Raw genomic sequence first — 17,345 nt, forward strand, 5'->3', positions numbered from 1 at the left:
TACCCCGGAGATGAGATGATCCACTGGTTCACACATATCTAATGGAAAGTACTTGTATTTTATATTTATTTATCTCTGTTATACGGTATTAGCATTAATGCCCCAAATGGGACCATAGTTTCACTTTTAATGGTGCAACTGCTTGCCTGCTGCTTCGAATTATATGGCCAAGTGTACAACAAAGGAGAATTAAGTATCACCGTCTCCGTTGGTCTTCATAAATTAGAATAACAGTCACAACCGACGCGGGTTTATGGCCTGTTTTCGTCTGCTACCTACCCGCGTGCTTTCCACAACAAACCCTTCCGCATTTTCTTGCCGCTCTCTGGCTATGACGTGTCGTGCTGACGGCGGCCTCGGAGCTCGGAGGTGCAGGCAGCTACTAGCATGTCAAGATCAGGCTCCAGCAGCCCTGCCTTGCTTTGAGTGGAGCTCCAGATACACCCCTACCCCTCCCCTTGTACTCCTCTGCGGCCCGCCCAAATAACACCAAATTCCCGATTGAATCGAGCCCGAGTCTGGGGTAGTGGGGAGGGGGGGACCAAGCGGCCCTGGGAAGCCGAGAAGCGGACGGAGGCCATTCTTGCTGCATCTGGTACGGGGCTCCTTGTTGCTTGTAACGCGGCTGCCTGCACTGCGAAGTGTGCATTTGCTCGTGTGTGTTCTGTATTTTCTATTTTTATTATTATCATCACGATTGCATGCATGGGACATTTTCATTTATTCATTAATTCTCGCCGAGAGGCCGCAAAAAGAAGCGGTGTGGCCTTTTCTTCTTAGGCCCAGGCCTGAAGAAAGGCCACAATTTGTAACGGGAATTTGGGCCTGTGTTGTTAGCTAGCGTGCTAACAAACTAGCTAGTTAGCTCGAAAAGGGGAACGGATTTGCAGTGTTAAATATTCGCCACGCGCGTGTTGTTTCAACATTTTATAAGCTCGGTATCCCTCAACGGCGGATTTGTTCAAGTGCTCTACTTTGACTCGTTCATTCTTTATGTGTGAGTTAAATTATCGTTCGTTTGTACATGAAGCTAACAAAATGGCGGATGCTGGTGTGATTAAAAATGCTCTATGGCAAAGATGTACATTTGTGTATACATTTCCTTCTCCTAAAAGCGACTCACGACACGTATACTTTATCTCTTGTCTATCTACTATTTTATTCCATAACTGTTTTGCATTCACCTCATCATTACAGTCGATTTCCCGTGTGTAATGTACTTATTTTCCGATGGCCAGTCCAACACTATTGCTTCTATTGATTTTTTTGCCTTCGGTTATATCGGGTTGCTGGTGTACGTTTCGGAATAAATAACACCACAGCAGACTCTTTTCGTAAGGAGGGGTGGTTGTGATGGTACCCCAGCATCCCTCATCACTATTTACTCCTCTGCATCCCTCCCGCAAGCATGGGGGAGTGAGCAAAACGATGTACAGTACCACAGAAAGGTGGTGCTAGTTGCCTTGTTAAGGCTTTCGATATACAGTATGTCAAAAGAAAACGATCTCTGAAATTGTGGGTCAATGTTAAATCATGCTGTCACAAATTCTGACATGGAATTGAGTCAATCAGTCATGCATTTTTAAAATAAAACAAGCCCCATTTGTCTTTTTAACTTACTAATAAAATAGTAGAATAAAACATGGTAAATGCAATCGCCCAGTTGTTAAACGGAACCCTACAGAAGTCCATTAATGTAATGCTAATTTGTCATATCAAAAGCCATAGGTGGGCTAATGAAAGGCAGCATGAATGTTTCAGGCTTGGTAAAATTTAAGTCTTAACGCAAAGGGGAGCAACACATGCAAATAGAGCAAACTACACAGCGGGGCATTTAGTCTATGTGTTCTGTGGGAAGGACTAATGACTCAACCTCACTTGGGTGCTTTCTCTGCCTCCGCTACTTGCTCTTAATTATGCTGTTTCTCGTCCAGTCGGTATCGTTGCATGTTGCAGCACTACTCTGAAAGCACGTTGAATTTACATCACTCCATATCGTAGGAAATCCCAAAGACATTTGTGACATATAGAAATAAAGAATTAAACGAAAATAAATCTTTACCGGAGTATTATTTGATACTAATTCCCCTAGTGCTGAAGACTAATTTCTTTTGTCATTTGTTTCCAGCTCTCCAGTAACAAATGCAGTGCGAGGACAATGGATGAGGAGGTCACCGGGCTTTCAATACCTTCTGAAGAGCCAAAAATTATATTACACGGATCGGGTAATGAGCCATTCTGATATGACTGCTTATTTATGCAAGACAGAAAGTCGACATCATATTGTAGAGATTATTGGGGTATATGAAGAAGCAGGATTCTTGGTTTAGCCAGATAATTTTGAGCCGAACAGTTTATGGTGATGCATGCATGACAGTCTACCATCCAATCCACTGGATCTTTATTTTGAATAAACAAATGCTCTGCATGCTTATCTGGCTAACTGGGTAATCCTGCCTCTTCCAGATGAGGGGGGTGCCGGCGGGCAGGAGTTTGTTGTGGAGCTTCAAGAGACTTTGTTGGTGTCTGAGGGCGAGGGTGAAGGCATGGCGGTGCACAGGTTTGCCCCAGACGAGCTAGTCATCCAGGATGCAGTTGAGGATGTGGTATCTGAGTATGTGCACTGCGATGAAGATGAAGATGTCGCTGTAGAAACCTGCGTGATGGCCTTGGATGGTGAGGAGGAAGGCGTTGCCATGGGTGACATCCCCGAAGACGACCTGGACCACGAGCAGCAGGACGATGACCAAGATAACTGCAGCGATTATCTCATGATATCATGTAAGTCAACTCTTTGTTGTCACAATCTATCTTTGTGTGATGATGTTATTATTTTCAGAGCAGAAATGCCCAGCATCCAGCGTCCGTAATCATGTATGGAGGTAAATTTGACATGTTCACAGATCTGGAAAAATGGAAACTCTCATATAAAAAATACAGTAGATGAAAATGATCTTGTTTTTTCTTAGTCACTTGGTCAATAATGGAATATTTTGCGTGGCTTTTGGCCTATTATGGGAGATTGGGTTCAGAAAATAAAGAAAATCTTTAGTGCTGCTTTCAAATACAGTAAAGTCTCGTTATATCGATATTCAAGGGAGTCCGAAAAAATATCGATATAACCGGGACTATCGATATATCCGATATCGATATAACGAGACTTTACTGTATTCCCTTTTCACAAAAAAAATCATCACTCGAACTCTCACATGAGAAGGACTAATAAAGTGTCCCCATGATTTTTCACTCATTCACTGCCATTCACAAATTTATTCAGGCATTTAAACTATGACAGACCGCCATTCCCAAACTAGTTCAGTTTTGTTTTTTCTTGCTTGAATGCCGATATAGCGCTCGTCAGACCTCTGGCAATGTTTTTCCACTTCCACAAGGGGGCAGCATTTCCCCTTTTTTACATGTTAGCGCTTTGTTCCATCTTCAGCTGTTGTTCAAGCGCTATATACATCAATATGTATGTATTGCATTGTATTTTGGACATGTGCCCTCATTTCAAGCTCATATAACTCAAGCCATTAACTCTTTGAACTCTTCAACAGTAGCCAAAATGGAACTGTATAGTGCCACTTAGCAGTTTTTTTGACGACAATACTAGTGCAGCGTGTTCTACCAGAAACAAATTCCTTGTGTGTTCTACATACTTGGCAATAAAGATGATTCTGATTCTGATAACTCCAGAATCATAACTTGGGAATTAACTTGTTTTTCTGATGAAAGTAGAGAGTGTAAGGTTTCTTACGCTCCATTGAATGTTTATGTAGTCCTAAAACTCAATATTCTGTGGATCCCGGAATTTGAGTGACCATGACAAAAACCCCGGCACTGGAGTGGCACATCGTCTGGCAGTGAATGAGTTAAAAATACTTTTATCCACTCCATCTCATTGTCACCCCTCTCACCAGTGGATGAAGCTGGCAAAATGGTATCTGAGGATGGAACAGAGGTAACGGTGCAGGGAGCAGTGGAGGACCAAGAAGTGGAGAAGGATGAGGATGGACAGGAAGTGATCAAGGTGTACATTTTCAAAGCTGAATCAGGGGAGGATGACATGGGTAAGAGAAAGTATGAAAACATACCCATGCATGGCCTTTCCGAAATGGATCGCAAACAAACAAGAGGCTTTGTGTCTTGCTGTATTTATTTATTTTACCTTCCAGGAGAATCCGTTGACATCAGCGATGGGGACATGGAGAATGTTGCCCTGATAGATTCGGGCCAAACGCTTCGAGAAAAGATGGTTTACATGTCTGTCGGTGATTCACATCACCAAGAAAACGATGGTGAGTGATTTTAGTGCAACCAAATTTGGGAATATCTTAACTCATTCACTGCCAGACATGTGCAGAAATGTGTCCACTCCAGTGCCAGAGTTTTTTTCATTGTCACTCAAATTACAGGACCCACATAATATTGAGTTTTAAGACTACAAAAACATTCAATGCAGCATGGGAAACCTTAGAGTTAATTCAAACTTTCTATGGGCCTGGAGTTATATGAGCTTGAAATGAGGGCGGCTGTCCAAAATACAATGCAATACATACGTATTGGTTTATATAGCGCTTTAATAACAGCTGAAGCTGAACTAAGCGCTAACGTGAAAAAATAGGAATGCTGCCCCCTTGTGGAAGGGAAAACCATTGCCAGAGGTCTGGGTGGCGCTTTATCGGTACCCCAGCAAGAAAAAATTCGGGAATAGCGCTGTACGTCATATTTTGAATTGCCGAATAAATTCAGGCATGGCAGTGAAGGAGTTCATGAGTTTTTTTCATGTTGAAATGAGTGACTGCTTGAGGTTTCTCAGGTTTTATCAATCTTTGAGCCATACCGGAAGTCAATGAATCAACCGCAGCTGAGATGCCAGTTGTACTGATTTCATGTCATCAAAGTAAAGATTTGGTCCTTACAGGTGTGGAGGATAGCGAGAGCTGTGAAAACAGGAACGGAGCTGCAAGCGCGCTCCTGCACATCGACGAATCGGACGGCGTTGACGAAATAGGCCGACAACGCAACAAGACCAAGCGGCGATCCGAACCGCGGCAAGTCCAAACAGGTACAGTCGACCCCGGCTAGATGCTCGCTGTCCTCGGAACACATTTAAATCGAAATCGTACAACTTCGGCGGCGTTGTATTTTATTTTTACTTACCGTATTTTCCGCTGTATAAGGCGCACCTTAAAAGCCTTGATTTTCTTGAAAAGATGACCCTGCACCTATATGCAGGTGGGACTTGACCTATGCCCTATGACCCTATGCCTTGTATGCAGTTATGCTTTATATATGAAGTAATATTGACCCGCAACAGGTCTCGCAACTACTGTCAGCAGCCCCTGACTCTATTACCCCCTTGTAGAAGTAGTGCATAACAGCCTTTATTGTAGCACCGTATAATATGGTGCGCCTTAAAATTTAAAAACGTATATATTTTTATTATTATTATTATTATTGGATGTACCTTTATTTGTCTCGCAGTGGAGAAATTTACATTTCAGAGCAGTAAAGGTATGAAATCAATAGGAAAGAAAGAAGTAGAAAAACAACATACATATTTGGAAAGCCTTTTTCATTCATTGAAGGGGCACCTTATACTCCGGTGCGCCTTATATATGGAACAGGTTTGAAAATACACCATTCATTGCGGTGCGCCTTATACTCGGGTGCGGCTTATACACCGGAAACAATTGGAATCGCTTGCATTACATGTTGAGAGCTCCAATCGACCTGTTAAAAGATCTCATAAGCAAGAAGTGCCTCACTCCGTTTATCTACTTATTGATGCTCTTATTTCTCTTATTTTCAGCCATCATCATCGGTCCCTATGGTCAACCTCTGACGGTGTATCCCTGCATGCTTTGTGGCAAAAAGTTCAAATCGCGGGGATTCCTCAAGCGGCACACAAAGAATCATCACCAGGAGGTTTTGACCCGAAAAAAGTACCAGTGCACAGACTGCGATTTCACCACCAATAAGAAAGCTAGCCTCCACAACCACATGGAGGTTCACGCCCTGAGCAACAAGGCCCCCTTCGAGTGTGAAATATGCGGCAAGGAATTCCACCAGCAGGCAGCTCTGCTCTCCCACAGACTGCAGCACCACCAACGGGAGGCCAAGAGTCAGCAGACGCCCCCTGCTCCTCCGCAGCCGCCGGCAGCGGCCAAGTCGCACAAGTGCAAGTTCTGTGAGTATGAAACTGCTGAGCAAGGACTGCTCAACCGACACTTGTTGGCCGTTCACAGTAAAAGCTTCCCGCACATCTGTGTGGAATGCGGGAAAGGTTTCCGTCACCCCTCCGAGTTGAAGAAACACATGCGCACGCATACTGGCGAGAAACCTTACTCATGCATGTACTGCGAGTACAAGTCTGCCGACTCGTCCAACCTCAAGACTCATGTCAAGACCAAGCATAGTAAGGAGACGCCATACAAGTGCGAGCGCTGCTTCCAGACGTTTGCGGAGGAGGAGGAGTTAAACCAGCACGGACTGACCCACGAGGAAAATAAAACCCACCATTGCGACCACTGTGACCACAAAAGTTCCAATTCCAGCGATCTGAAACGCCACATCATATCCGTGCACACCAAGGACTACCCGCACAAATGTGCCGTTTGCGGCAAAGGCTTCCATCGGCCGTCCGAGCTCAAGAAGCACTCGGTGGCGCATCGCACCAAGAAACTCCACCAGTGCCGACACTGCAACTTTAAAAACGCTGACCCTTTTGTCCTCAGTCGTCATATCTTGTCTGTCCATACTAAGGAACAGCAGCAGTCCTCCCCCGAAAAGACAGAGCCGGAGAGGACAGAGACACATTCTCCCGCGGCCTCTCCCAAAAAATCAACCCAGAGCGCCTCCTCCGGTTCCGTCCCGTCGACGAGAGTGAGCGCAGCCAGTTTAGCGAGCAGCGTGACGGTCGTTATCGGCAAAGGACAAAAAGAACGCCGAATCTACCAGTGCCAGTACTGCGATTACAGCACGGGCGACGCGTCAGGATTCAAGCGCCATGTGATATCCATCCACACAAAAGACTACCCGCATCGCTGCGAGATTTGTTCGAAAGGCTTCCGACGTCCGTCGGAGAAGAACCAGCACATCCTGCGCCACCACAAAGACGTGGTTAAAGCGGAGTGACGGGACAGAGCATCTAATTCTCAGCGATGCGCTACTCAATGTTAAACTTAGCCTGTCCTCTTCTTTACAGTGAACCCCCTCTTTAGCATAAACACATTCCAAGAACTGACATTCTATTTTTTTCCCTCCAAATTTCAATTCCAATGTATTTTTTTTACAAACTAGCAATCACATTTTTATTTATATTCCAATAAACACAATCAGATATATTCCACATAAATAGTTAGTTTTTATAGATTAGGTTTTGTCAGAGATATTCGCTGGACACTGCGAACAAAGGCCCGAACACAGGAAGATAGTCTTTTACTGCCGGCAGGGGACCTAGCCATTCATGACCGACGCCCAACTTCTGCAGCCCTCTGCCAAGCTATTTATTGAGAGTATATGCAAATTTAAGCGATACTAATGTATCAAGAAGACTATTTTTTACTAATGTAAAACATAGTCTTCTTGATTTGAATACCACACCCGTGGACCTCCCAAGCATCAACAACTATAAAACGACAGAACATAGACATTCTAATTGGTTGTCCTTTCTATGAACTGATAGATTTGTAACCTGGCTAATGACTGTGGCCAAATCCTGTGAAGGAGTTGATCAAGTCGTAAATTAGTCCAAGGCCAGATCCCCTACATGAAGATGACAGTTTAACAGGCTGTGTGTGGTCACCTCAGATTGACCCCAGATTTTCTGTGCCTCCATTGTGAGCCTTCTAAACATGAAACTTTTAAATATGATAACTTTTATTCTGTCTATTTTCTATCAGATTTATACGAAAATAATGTGAAACGATTCATCGATTAATATGAACGATGGTTTCACCTGCAGAAAAAAAGGCGCAAAAGACACAAGCAGTCCGGGGTCAAATGGCGCTGACATTCCTCCCCGTCCGAATCAGTTCTGGTACACACGTGCTCCCTAGAAGGCGTACCTCTGAAAATTCAGGTACTTCTCCTTCGCCAAATATCGTGGCCAAAACACTGTTGCAGACGGCTGTGAACTACAGTGCCATTAAAATGATTAAATGCTGAAAGAGCCAATCAAATCTATGCTATCTTTATCAGAATCATCTTTATTGGCCAAGTATGTAGAACACACAAGGAATTTGCCTCCGGTAGAACACGCTGCACTAGTATCATAAAATAATTGCAAAGAGGCACTATACTAGTGTATGTTTAGGTTACTGTTTAGAGAATTAATGGCGACGGGGGAAGAAGCTGTTTAAATGTCTGCTGGATTTGGTGCGCATGGATCGGTAGCTGGAAAAGGTGGTGGCAGGGTGCAGAAGGTCCAGTAGGATTATCCACACCCTTGTTTTGATTCTTGGAAGTCCTTGAGAGTCTGTAGGGTGGTGCCAATGATTTTTTTTACACTGGCTGACAAGTTTTAACACTAGCCTCAAGCAAACTGCCCATTTTACATCTTGCCCGTATCTAAACCCACAAACGATTGCTTTAAAAAAAATCACCATGTAGCAGAGGCATGTATTTTCATCGCAATAAAACGGGGGTTCACTGTACATGTCTTTTCCAGCCTCACCCTCCCTCGTCTCTTCGCGTGTATACACATGTACATAACGTCAATGCCGTCGGGGTGCGGAACTTTCTGTATGTAGACTTGCACTTTTTAACTGCATGTTCCATGCTGACGAGTGGGGAAGCTTGCATGACAGGTAGTGCAAATGTCTGTTTTTGATACGCTTCTTTTTTTCATTTTTGCAGACTGCAATCATAAAAGGTCCTCATTTCATGTCTCCAAACCCGAGTGTAAAGTCTGTCACCGTGAGTCCCGTTTTACTGAAACACGAGCTGTGTGGATTAAGATCATGTTTGCTGTAGCGCTTGTGTCACCCGGGCAAAGGTAAAGGCATTTATGGAAAGGTGCGTGCCAATTAATATGTGATTAACTTCCAAGTATTTGGTCTGCTTCCTGATGCTGGAACTTTGCAGTGGCCCTGTGTCCTGTGACAAATAGCCAGGGCTAAACGTGAATAGTGCACAGGTGAGCAACAATAAATTCATTCTGAGATTAGGACACTTGGAATATTATAGTTCAGTGAAAATTCGTTAAATTGATACCAGTTCATGACCCCATTTTGTATCGAAAAATGCCGCAAATCTGGAGGCGACACTCTCCTGACATTTTTTTACACTATAGACAATAGTCCCTGTACATTAAAAATGCCTAAATAGTCTTGACTCTTGAATCATTTCAGATTTTTTGTTAATTTTGTCAAGATGCCTATGAGTAAACTGGAGCATTCATTTGCAAAAATAGCAATAGAAATTTATTCTCCGCAGGCTAAAAAAAATCATCACAGTAGCCCACTTGCAATCCATAGAGGATGCTAAGCACTGCTACTAACTATAAATGAACTCTTTTTTTTTTTCAGCACGTGTTGCTCTTACCAGAAGGGAGAAAGAAAAGTCCAAATGTTTTTTTTCTTAAATCAACTTCGGCAGACAGGTGCTTATGGTGTACTTTTTACATTTTTCCTCTACTCCATCCAATCCTGTGATTTGTCTTTATATTTATTTCATTTACAAGTTGTATAGTTCTGTGTCACTAGACTTCTATGGGACGTAAATTATTGTTTTGTATACAAATATGTATAAAGCGTGTAGATGTAAACACTTGATGAAAGTGGGCTGTGTCATTCTGGATGTGTCGTATTTGTAAAAAAAAAAAGATAATAAAAAAACAGATTTGAGCTCTTTGACTTTTATTCGCATCCTTTTGTAACCTTTTTGTCTTGACAGCGTGGTTGAGATTGGCAGGAAGCTAAGCAGCGGTGCACTCACCTAAATGAAGCAAAATAGTGAGATTCAATCTGTCATCATCATTTTACACATATATCTTGAAAAGTACCATTTGGGGGTAAGAATGCGATGTTTTCATCTCGGAGTCCGGTTTCCAGGGAGAACTGCCTGAACCTCTCCATCAGAGCTGGGCTGAGATCCACTCCGCGGCCTGTCGACCAACATCAGGTTTGTTGATCACTCAGAAGGTTTGAAATGTTCCCAATTGTAAAATCGACGGTGTTACCGTAAAGCTTGTTGACCACAGTGGCTTGATCTCCATCGGTCTTAACAGTATGAGTCAGTGCGTACTGGTCATACTTGACGTCCACCACCCGCATGTCATTCTCATTGCCCCAACCTGCTGGATCGAGGCGAATGGATCTTAACCAAACGTGCAACAATGTGTCCACTCCAATGCCAGGGTTTTTGTCATTGTCACTTGAATTCCAGCAGCCACAGAATATTCAGTTTTAGGACTACATAAACATTCACTGCAGCGTACGAAACATTAGACTCTCTTCTTTCATCAGAAAAAAATGAGTTATTTTAATTATATGGTTCTGGAGTTATATGAGCTCGAAATGAGGGCAGCTTTCCAAACAATGCAATACATACATATTGGTTTATATAGTGCTTTCGCAACAGATGAAGCTGGAACAAAATGCGAAATGCGAATGGACGAAAGATAAATGTTGCCCTCTTGTGGAAACCAAAAAAACATTGCCAGAGGCTATAGCCAGCGCTTTATCGGCACCCAAACAAGAATTACATTCATCAATTGCGCTTTGTCATATTTTAAATAAATTTGTGAATGGCAGTGAAATGGATTGTAAATATTAATCATGCCGACTGATTATTTAAATGCATGATACGTCCAGTTCATAGGATAAACCTGCACATACCACAGTATAATGGGATCCAATACCGTTTACCCCCTTTAAACAGCGATCTACATTTCAACATATCCTTCAATCATCATTTCAAATCCAGTCTTCATTAGAATTTTACATTATCGCCCTGTCAATGCTTATTTTGTTTGTGTCCACTCACTTGTGTATGTGAACCTTCCAGGCATATCGGTCTTCTTGGCCAGGTTGTTCATTCTCCAACATGTTCCATCGGATCTGCACAGAAACAGCTTCACCATTTTGCACTGCCAAAATCCTTTTGTTCCCCAGCTGTCTTGCTCACTTGAGACTGGCATACGAAATATCCAGGTCACCGTCTGCAGATGGTTGGAGCATGGCAGTGCCCATTTTCATATTGGCCCGGTGTTGGATGAACCATTGGCCATTAGAGGCAAAACCGATCAGGTACCACTTCCCTGCCATCTACGCAAGATATCCTGATAAAACTACTGTTAATGTGAAAAAATAAGACCAAAATCACCTTTTTTCTCAAAGGCTTCTTACCCCTTGGACATTAAAGTCAGCTGGTGGTATGACTTCTGCGGACGTCCCGAAGGAGGCCAGCACGGCTGCCAAAACAGTCACCAGAAAGACCATTGTTGCCGGAAAGCGAAGGGAGGACCAAGAGAAGAACGTCTACTGGTATTGCTCTGCCTCCCTGACATCTCTTTATATAGTGGTGGGCTCACTTTCTCTCCCCTGCAAGCGCACTCCTCCACAAAATGATAGCTGGGATGAGTCCAAACATGTAGGCGCAGCCACACGTTTATCGCTAACGCGCTTAGAATTCAGTAAAATGTGCTTAACTGTAACTTGAGTTTGTCTAAATGTGTCACATTGCATATTTTATAATAGTAATAGTTAGTCAGACTAAAAACAGAGAACAAAACAGTGGCTGCTCTCTGGCGTATTCCATAGCACAGAGCGCAGAATTAAATTCAACTGTCAGCATTTATGACACAAACAACTCGACACATTCTCATGTGCCACTCTGTCATTGCTTTTGCCACTGCATGCACTGATTTTTTTAAATGACTTTAGAACCATACATCATCATGCAAATCTGCATAAACAAGCAAATCTCTTAGATTATTTTTTTCCCTGAGCTTCCCACATCCTTTATAGTAGTCTAGATTAACTGTAAGCTTCAGGTCACGTCTAGAATGGCAAAAGTGAGTGTCGACTGAGTGATTTTTAACTACCGTATTTTCCGGTGCATAAGGCGCACCGCAGTATAAGGCACACCCAAGATTATAATAATCATGTATTTTATTTCTAAGTGCCTTTCAAAACTCTCAAGGACACTTTACAGTCACAGGATAATGGCGAATTTATAAAACCTTTTCCGTATATAAGGCGCACCGGATGATAAGGCGCACACATCAATGAATGAAAAACATTTTCCAAATATATGCATAGACAAAAGTTTTCCAAATATAAGGCACGCCACATTATAAGGCGCTAACAGTGCAGGCTGAGGTTACGCACTACTTCTACAAGGGGAAATGGAGTTTTGGCTGCTGACAGGTACGAGACATGCTGTGGCTTGTATTACTTCACATATAAGGTGCATCTGCGTATAAGGCGCAGGGTCATCTTTTGAAGAAAATCAAGGTTTTTGGGTGTGCCTTATACACCGGAAAATATGGTATAGCGTGCGCTATGGTAAAGGGAATGGGATCCCACAAGGCCCTTTCCTCATCCTGGGAGGATCTTCGCATACAATCCACACATACCATACCAGTTTAAACAGGTATACCATTAACCCTGAGGGAAATGTAATTAATGTTAAGTCATGGTTTTAGCAGCATATATTCACACCCACACTTGATTGTCATTTGATTTCACTGTGAGTATGTTGAGGAGGCTAACTTGGCATTTCTTATTAGCCCCAAAGGCCCAATTCCGTGGGAAAAACAACAAGAAAGCCTGAAATCCAATACTGTTAATAGTGTTTGAGAATATATTTATTTTTATGTTTGTGGGATAGAACTGCACATCATCCAGAGGGTTTTATTTTCTAGTTTGCAGAAATGCATCACATGAAGACAACCTATTGATTTAAACAGCTTCCTTCACCCACTCTATATGAATTATGAAAAACCAGAAAGACCACATTAAATAGGATACAACAAACAGGCTTTCATGAACATATTAATTATTTAAAGTTCATATTTATGCCATGACTGCAAAAACAGTCACCGGAGAGCTTTTTATTTTGTACACGTTAACTGCATGGGCAATAACAGTTCAATCACGGAGGCATCGATTGATGCGAAACTAGACCAAGTCAGGGGCACCGGATCGAGGACACCTCGAGGCATCAGCCATAGTGAGGAAGTCAACCCAGTTCTGGTAGAAGCCTCGCGAATACGTTCCCGTCCCGACGGCGAGTCCCCATGGGCTACTTTGACCCGTTTTGTTCTTCAAAGCCAGACGGGCCTCCCGCTCAGTCATGTTGTAGCTGATATTCACCACTTGCGCCACTAGTAGGTAGACCAGGCCCCCGGTGATGATGACGCTGTACCAGGTACAGGTGAAGCAGAGCGCTGAGCTGCAACAGAGCAACAGGGAGGGATGTGAAATTGTGCTACGGTTAAAAATGATGGCAACCACTTGCATTACATCATCAGAGAATGAAGCAATTATATCCAAACTCATTCAATGTCAGTTCAGCACACACATCTTCAGGAACTTCTTTTTGGCGTTCATACCTGGACTGAGAGTAGACACCCGGGCAGTAGAAAAGCGCGCTGACTAGATACTGTTGAGGACAAAGACTTCGTAGCACCAAAGTGATCCCGTACAAAGAAGTTAGCAGAAACACACACAAGGTGAACAGGAAGTTGCGGTGATTACCTTGACCTACGCAACTGTTTATCCTACAACATAGTGCACACACATAGATGTTTCGCATTAAAATCTTGTGTGGTCGGCGGCAAAATTTATTTAAGTTATTCACTGCCACATATAAGGTGCACCGGCATATAAGGCGCAGGGTCATCTTTTGAAGAAAATCAAGGCTTTTGGGTGCACCTTATACACCAGAAAATATGGTAGGTTTTATTTTTATCATTTGTAGAAATCTTTGTTCAAGTCACTTTTTCTACCAAAAATAGAAAGTCACAGACCAGACACAGTGATGGTCCAGCCGTTGAACACACACTCCACACGTTCCACAATGTCCCGCTCGTGGAGGTCGTGTAATTTTGCACACGGGACACTTGCTCCATTTATCACTTGGTCTTGACCCTGAGAAAGAGGACGAAACCTGTGTCTGGACGGACCCGCCCAGATCTGGTGAACCCTCGCTGTCCACCTCACGTGCCGCAATCCGAACAAATCCTGGGCTCCTCTTAGTCCGAATCAGAGATGCAATAGTGAAAACAATCCCCGCGGTCACGATACACAGCTGTAACTGACTCACGTCCCCACGAGGTACAATCTCAGTGATGAAGAGATAGTACACGTAGGCCAGAGAGTACAACGCCAGCGTGAGGAAGAAGAGTGTTCGTCTCTTTCTCTTGTGAGTGGCGTAGTAGAGCCAAAGCACCAAACCCGGCAGAGCTGTCAAGATCATGATACCCAGCAGGTAGTGCAGTGCCGCGACACGCATCAGCAGAGGTAATAAAACCAACGCAGGGACCAGGGAGATCTCCAAATTGTCAATCAAGACCCCCAGTAGAAATGTTTGACATCCAATCTTTGGCACCTTGTCCTTTAGCCATCTACAATAGATAAGGGCAGACGAAATCAATGGCTGTGGAGTCATATGTTAACGATTTGGGTGGACAGAAACATGACTGGGAAAGGGAAATGGGACAGGATGGATGACTGGACAAATGGATAGAAGACAGATGGACATAGAACGGGACGAGGGCGCCAGTGGGTGGATGGTCAGATCGGTGTTGGCTCGATCAAAGGACTGATGGGTGTTTTATGGTTAGATGAGTAAATAGACGGATGGATGAGTAGGGTAGGTGATCAATGGCAAGATTGAAGAAATGGATAGTCCTTACATTGTTGGTTATGAAGTTTAAGTAGACCGTCGTACCTGTTGAAGGCCTCATCCAGATCCTCACAGTCACAGAAACAACCGTACTGGAATATGTCACATTCACAGCAACACATAGGATCATCAGGTTCCGGTGGTTTTAATTTTTCCCATTTCATAGCGACTTACGTTGACCTAAAAACACACAAATCTTTCCCTTCAGGATATATTGAGAGTGTAGTATTTTGAATTCCCATCTTACAAAAGCACATTGTGGTGTAACCTCATTTATTGGAGTCCCATGGGGTGTCTCGAAAAATGAAGAGCTTCTATTATCAGCCTTTGGTGATTTGAATGTAATTTGTTGAAAGTAGGCCATTGTGTCCATGGGGACAAACACTCTGGGACTATCAACTGTTTTGCACGCGAACATTATTCTTGCGTATTTCATATCATTCAACATGAATATAAAGTATCACCATCCAATGTGTCAATCGAAATGAGCATTTGTGTCTTAGAATCAGCAGACATTTTGATATCATTGTTGTGTTATATAGCTCAGATGTTAGGACTAATTACAGGGATCTCAGACATCCGCTATTTAGCGCAATTCCGCTATTTTTTTCCCACCAAAGTGATATTTTCTAGGTTCATATAAAAGTTCTTTTATTTCCGAATACAACCGCTAAAACATTTGTTTTGAAGGGTGATAGGATGATCATAATGCGTAGTGCTTGAGTCGACATTCTTTCGTGTGCTTCCTTGACCCCCAGCTGATCTGTTTCATTTTCCTCTATTTTAATTTCCATTGGTTGGGATCCCTGTAATTATTACCTATGCAAGCTTACAGATAATTCCTCTTTTTCTGTTGGTCGACATCCAAAGTCAGGATAGACATACAGTAAAGTCTCGTTATATCGATAGTACTGCTTATTACGATACTATTTCGATGAACTCAACGAGAAAATTACATGCCCGCAGGATCGGATATATCGATAGTCCGGTTATATCGATATTTTTTCCGACTCCCGAGAATATCGATATAACGAGACTTTACTGTATTTGAAGTTGTTAACTTACCTTATATCTCCAAACAAAAAAATCAGAGCAAAAAGATGAGTAGAAAGGTCTGCGGATGAAAGCTTCAGCTCTTGAATGAATAAATGAAGTACTGCTAGTGTGCGGTTAAAAAAAGAAAAGTTGTCAGGTCTCTGCTGTGGCGTCTCTGCGTTAAAGTAACACAAATATCGTCCTTGCTTCTTCGTTTTTGGGCAACAAAAAGTGATATTTGAGCAAGTTGAGCAAAGTTTTGCCGGAGTCACCCTTTTGGGTTTGAATAAAAAACTTAAAAAACCGCGGGAGGCTTGTTGTTGAGATTGTTAGCAGCCTTGGTAGAGCCGCACTGATGTCGGCTGTGAGACAAAGCCGCATCAGATTAGCGACGTAGTAGATGGACGTAGAGTGAAGCGCAGTGGAGTAATGTGATGTGATGATCCACAGGGCAGCTCCACCCTCTGGGATCACATTTCCTCCTGAACATAAGCAACCTGACCTTGCTGCTTGCTCACAGAAAAGTCTGGAAGATTTTGTTTGTTGACTATCCGCCACTTGTTGTTCTGATATTTGCGTCTCGGCATTCCACTTTGTGTAATGTTATAATCGATAAATGTTCTAGGGGTCATAAATGATTCTTGTACAGCGTCTTTATTAGAAAACACAGGTCCAACAAACAGAATGTATCGATTTTTTTTAAGTGGCAGGATTGTAGTGTGAACTTTAGTTGCGGGAAATCTTTTTTCCTATTTTACAGCTTTTTTTTTTTGCGTGTGTGTGATGTTTTTTTAACTCATTCACTGCCATTCACGAATTTATTCGGGAATTGACCATATGACGTCCCGAATTTGTGGTGACGCCTGTATAAAAGGCAAATGCTGCCCTCTTGTGGAAGGGAAAAAACATTGCCAGAGGTCTGACCAGTGCTTTATCTGCACCCACGCAAGAAAAACCAAAACCCAAACAAATTCGGGTATTTATTCGGGAATTGCCAATATGACAGAGCGCCATTATTTTTGGGTTTTGTTTTTTTCGTGGGTGGGTGCCGGTAAAGTGCTGGCCATGTTTTTCCCCCTTCCGCAGGGGGGCAGCATTTCCCTTTTTTCCATGTTAGCGCTTTGTTCCAGTTTCAGCTGTTGTTAAAGCACTATATAAAACAATGTGTATGTATTTCATTGTTCAGACCAGATTGCTAGTAAATCGTGGATTGCCATCCATCCTTTTCCGATAGCGCTTATCCTCATCGGGGTCAAAGGTGAGCCGGAGTGTATTAAAATCCAAAGTCGCACATAAACATTTACAGTCTTTCACCCAAGCAGACACAGGAACACCATGTCAACCCCACACAGGAAAGCCAGAACAGATTTGATGCCCAATCTAAGAACTATGAGGTGGCCACCACCCTGACAGCCACTTTCATTTCAAGCTCATATAACTCCAGACCCATA

At 43.0% G+C, this 17,345-nt stretch overlaps 3 protein-coding genes across 7 annotated transcripts; 1 reads left to right on the plus strand and 2 right to left on the minus strand.

Moving 5' to 3' along the window:
• Positions 1 to 282: 282 nt before the first annotated feature.
• On the plus strand, positions 283 to 9,851 carry LOC148886552 (zinc finger X-chromosomal protein). 4 transcript variants are annotated; one of them, XM_089016562.1, is made up of 8 exons: positions 283 to 595; positions 2,129 to 2,225; positions 2,467 to 2,560; positions 2,635 to 2,781; positions 3,921 to 4,070; positions 4,176 to 4,298; positions 4,925 to 5,068; positions 5,816 to 9,851. In XM_089016562.1, the coding sequence occupies exons 2-8, from the start codon at positions 2,163 to 2,165 to the stop codon at positions 7,138 to 7,140; spliced, it is 2,046 nt and encodes a 681-aa protein (XP_088872688.1). In that variant the 5' UTR covers positions 283 to 595; positions 2,129 to 2,162; the 3' UTR covers positions 7,141 to 9,851. The 4 variants fall into 4 exon arrangements, with proteins under 4 accessions (XP_088872688.1, XP_088872689.1, XP_088872687.1 ...); XM_089016563.1 differs by having other exon boundaries at positions 2,653 to 2,781; XM_089016561.1 differs by having other exon boundaries at positions 2,467 to 2,781.
• On the minus strand, positions 9,847 to 11,514 carry LOC148886553 (lipocalin-like). Of its 2 annotated transcripts, none has more exons than XM_089016569.1 (6): positions 11,355 to 11,514; positions 11,134 to 11,273; positions 10,993 to 11,066; positions 10,187 to 10,300; positions 10,010 to 10,111; positions 9,847 to 9,942 (listed from the first exon to the last, which is right to left on the minus strand). In XM_089016569.1, exons 1-6 carry the CDS (start codon positions 11,445 to 11,447, stop codon positions 9,923 to 9,925), a joined length of 543 nt encoding a protein of 180 aa, XP_088872695.1. In that variant the 5' UTR covers positions 11,448 to 11,514; the 3' UTR covers positions 9,847 to 9,922. The 2 variants fall into 2 exon arrangements, with proteins under 2 accessions (XP_088872695.1, XP_088872694.1); XM_089016568.1 differs by having other exon boundaries at positions 10,187 to 10,303.
• Positions 11,515 to 12,815: 1,301 nt separating this feature from the next.
• Positions 12,816 to 16,736, minus strand: zdhhc23a (zDHHC palmitoyltransferase 23a). The gene is made up of 5 exons (XM_089017307.1): positions 15,925 to 16,736; positions 14,905 to 15,039; positions 13,982 to 14,578; positions 13,565 to 13,732; positions 12,816 to 13,404 (listed from the first exon to the last, which is right to left on the minus strand). Exons 2-5 carry the CDS (start codon positions 15,021 to 15,023, stop codon positions 13,131 to 13,133), a joined length of 1,158 nt encoding a protein of 385 aa, XP_088873433.1. The 5' UTR covers positions 15,024 to 15,039; positions 15,925 to 16,736; the 3' UTR covers positions 12,816 to 13,130.
• Between the last annotated feature and the right edge of the window lie 609 nt (positions 16,737 to 17,345).

The sequence above is a fragment of the Hippocampus bargibanti genome, linkage group LG16 (genome assembly GCF_051943395.1).
Source record: "Hippocampus bargibanti isolate YZ-2025 linkage group LG16, ASM5194339v1, whole genome shotgun sequence".
Lineage (NCBI taxonomy): Eukaryota > Metazoa > Chordata > Actinopteri > Syngnathiformes > Syngnathidae > Hippocampus > Hippocampus bargibanti.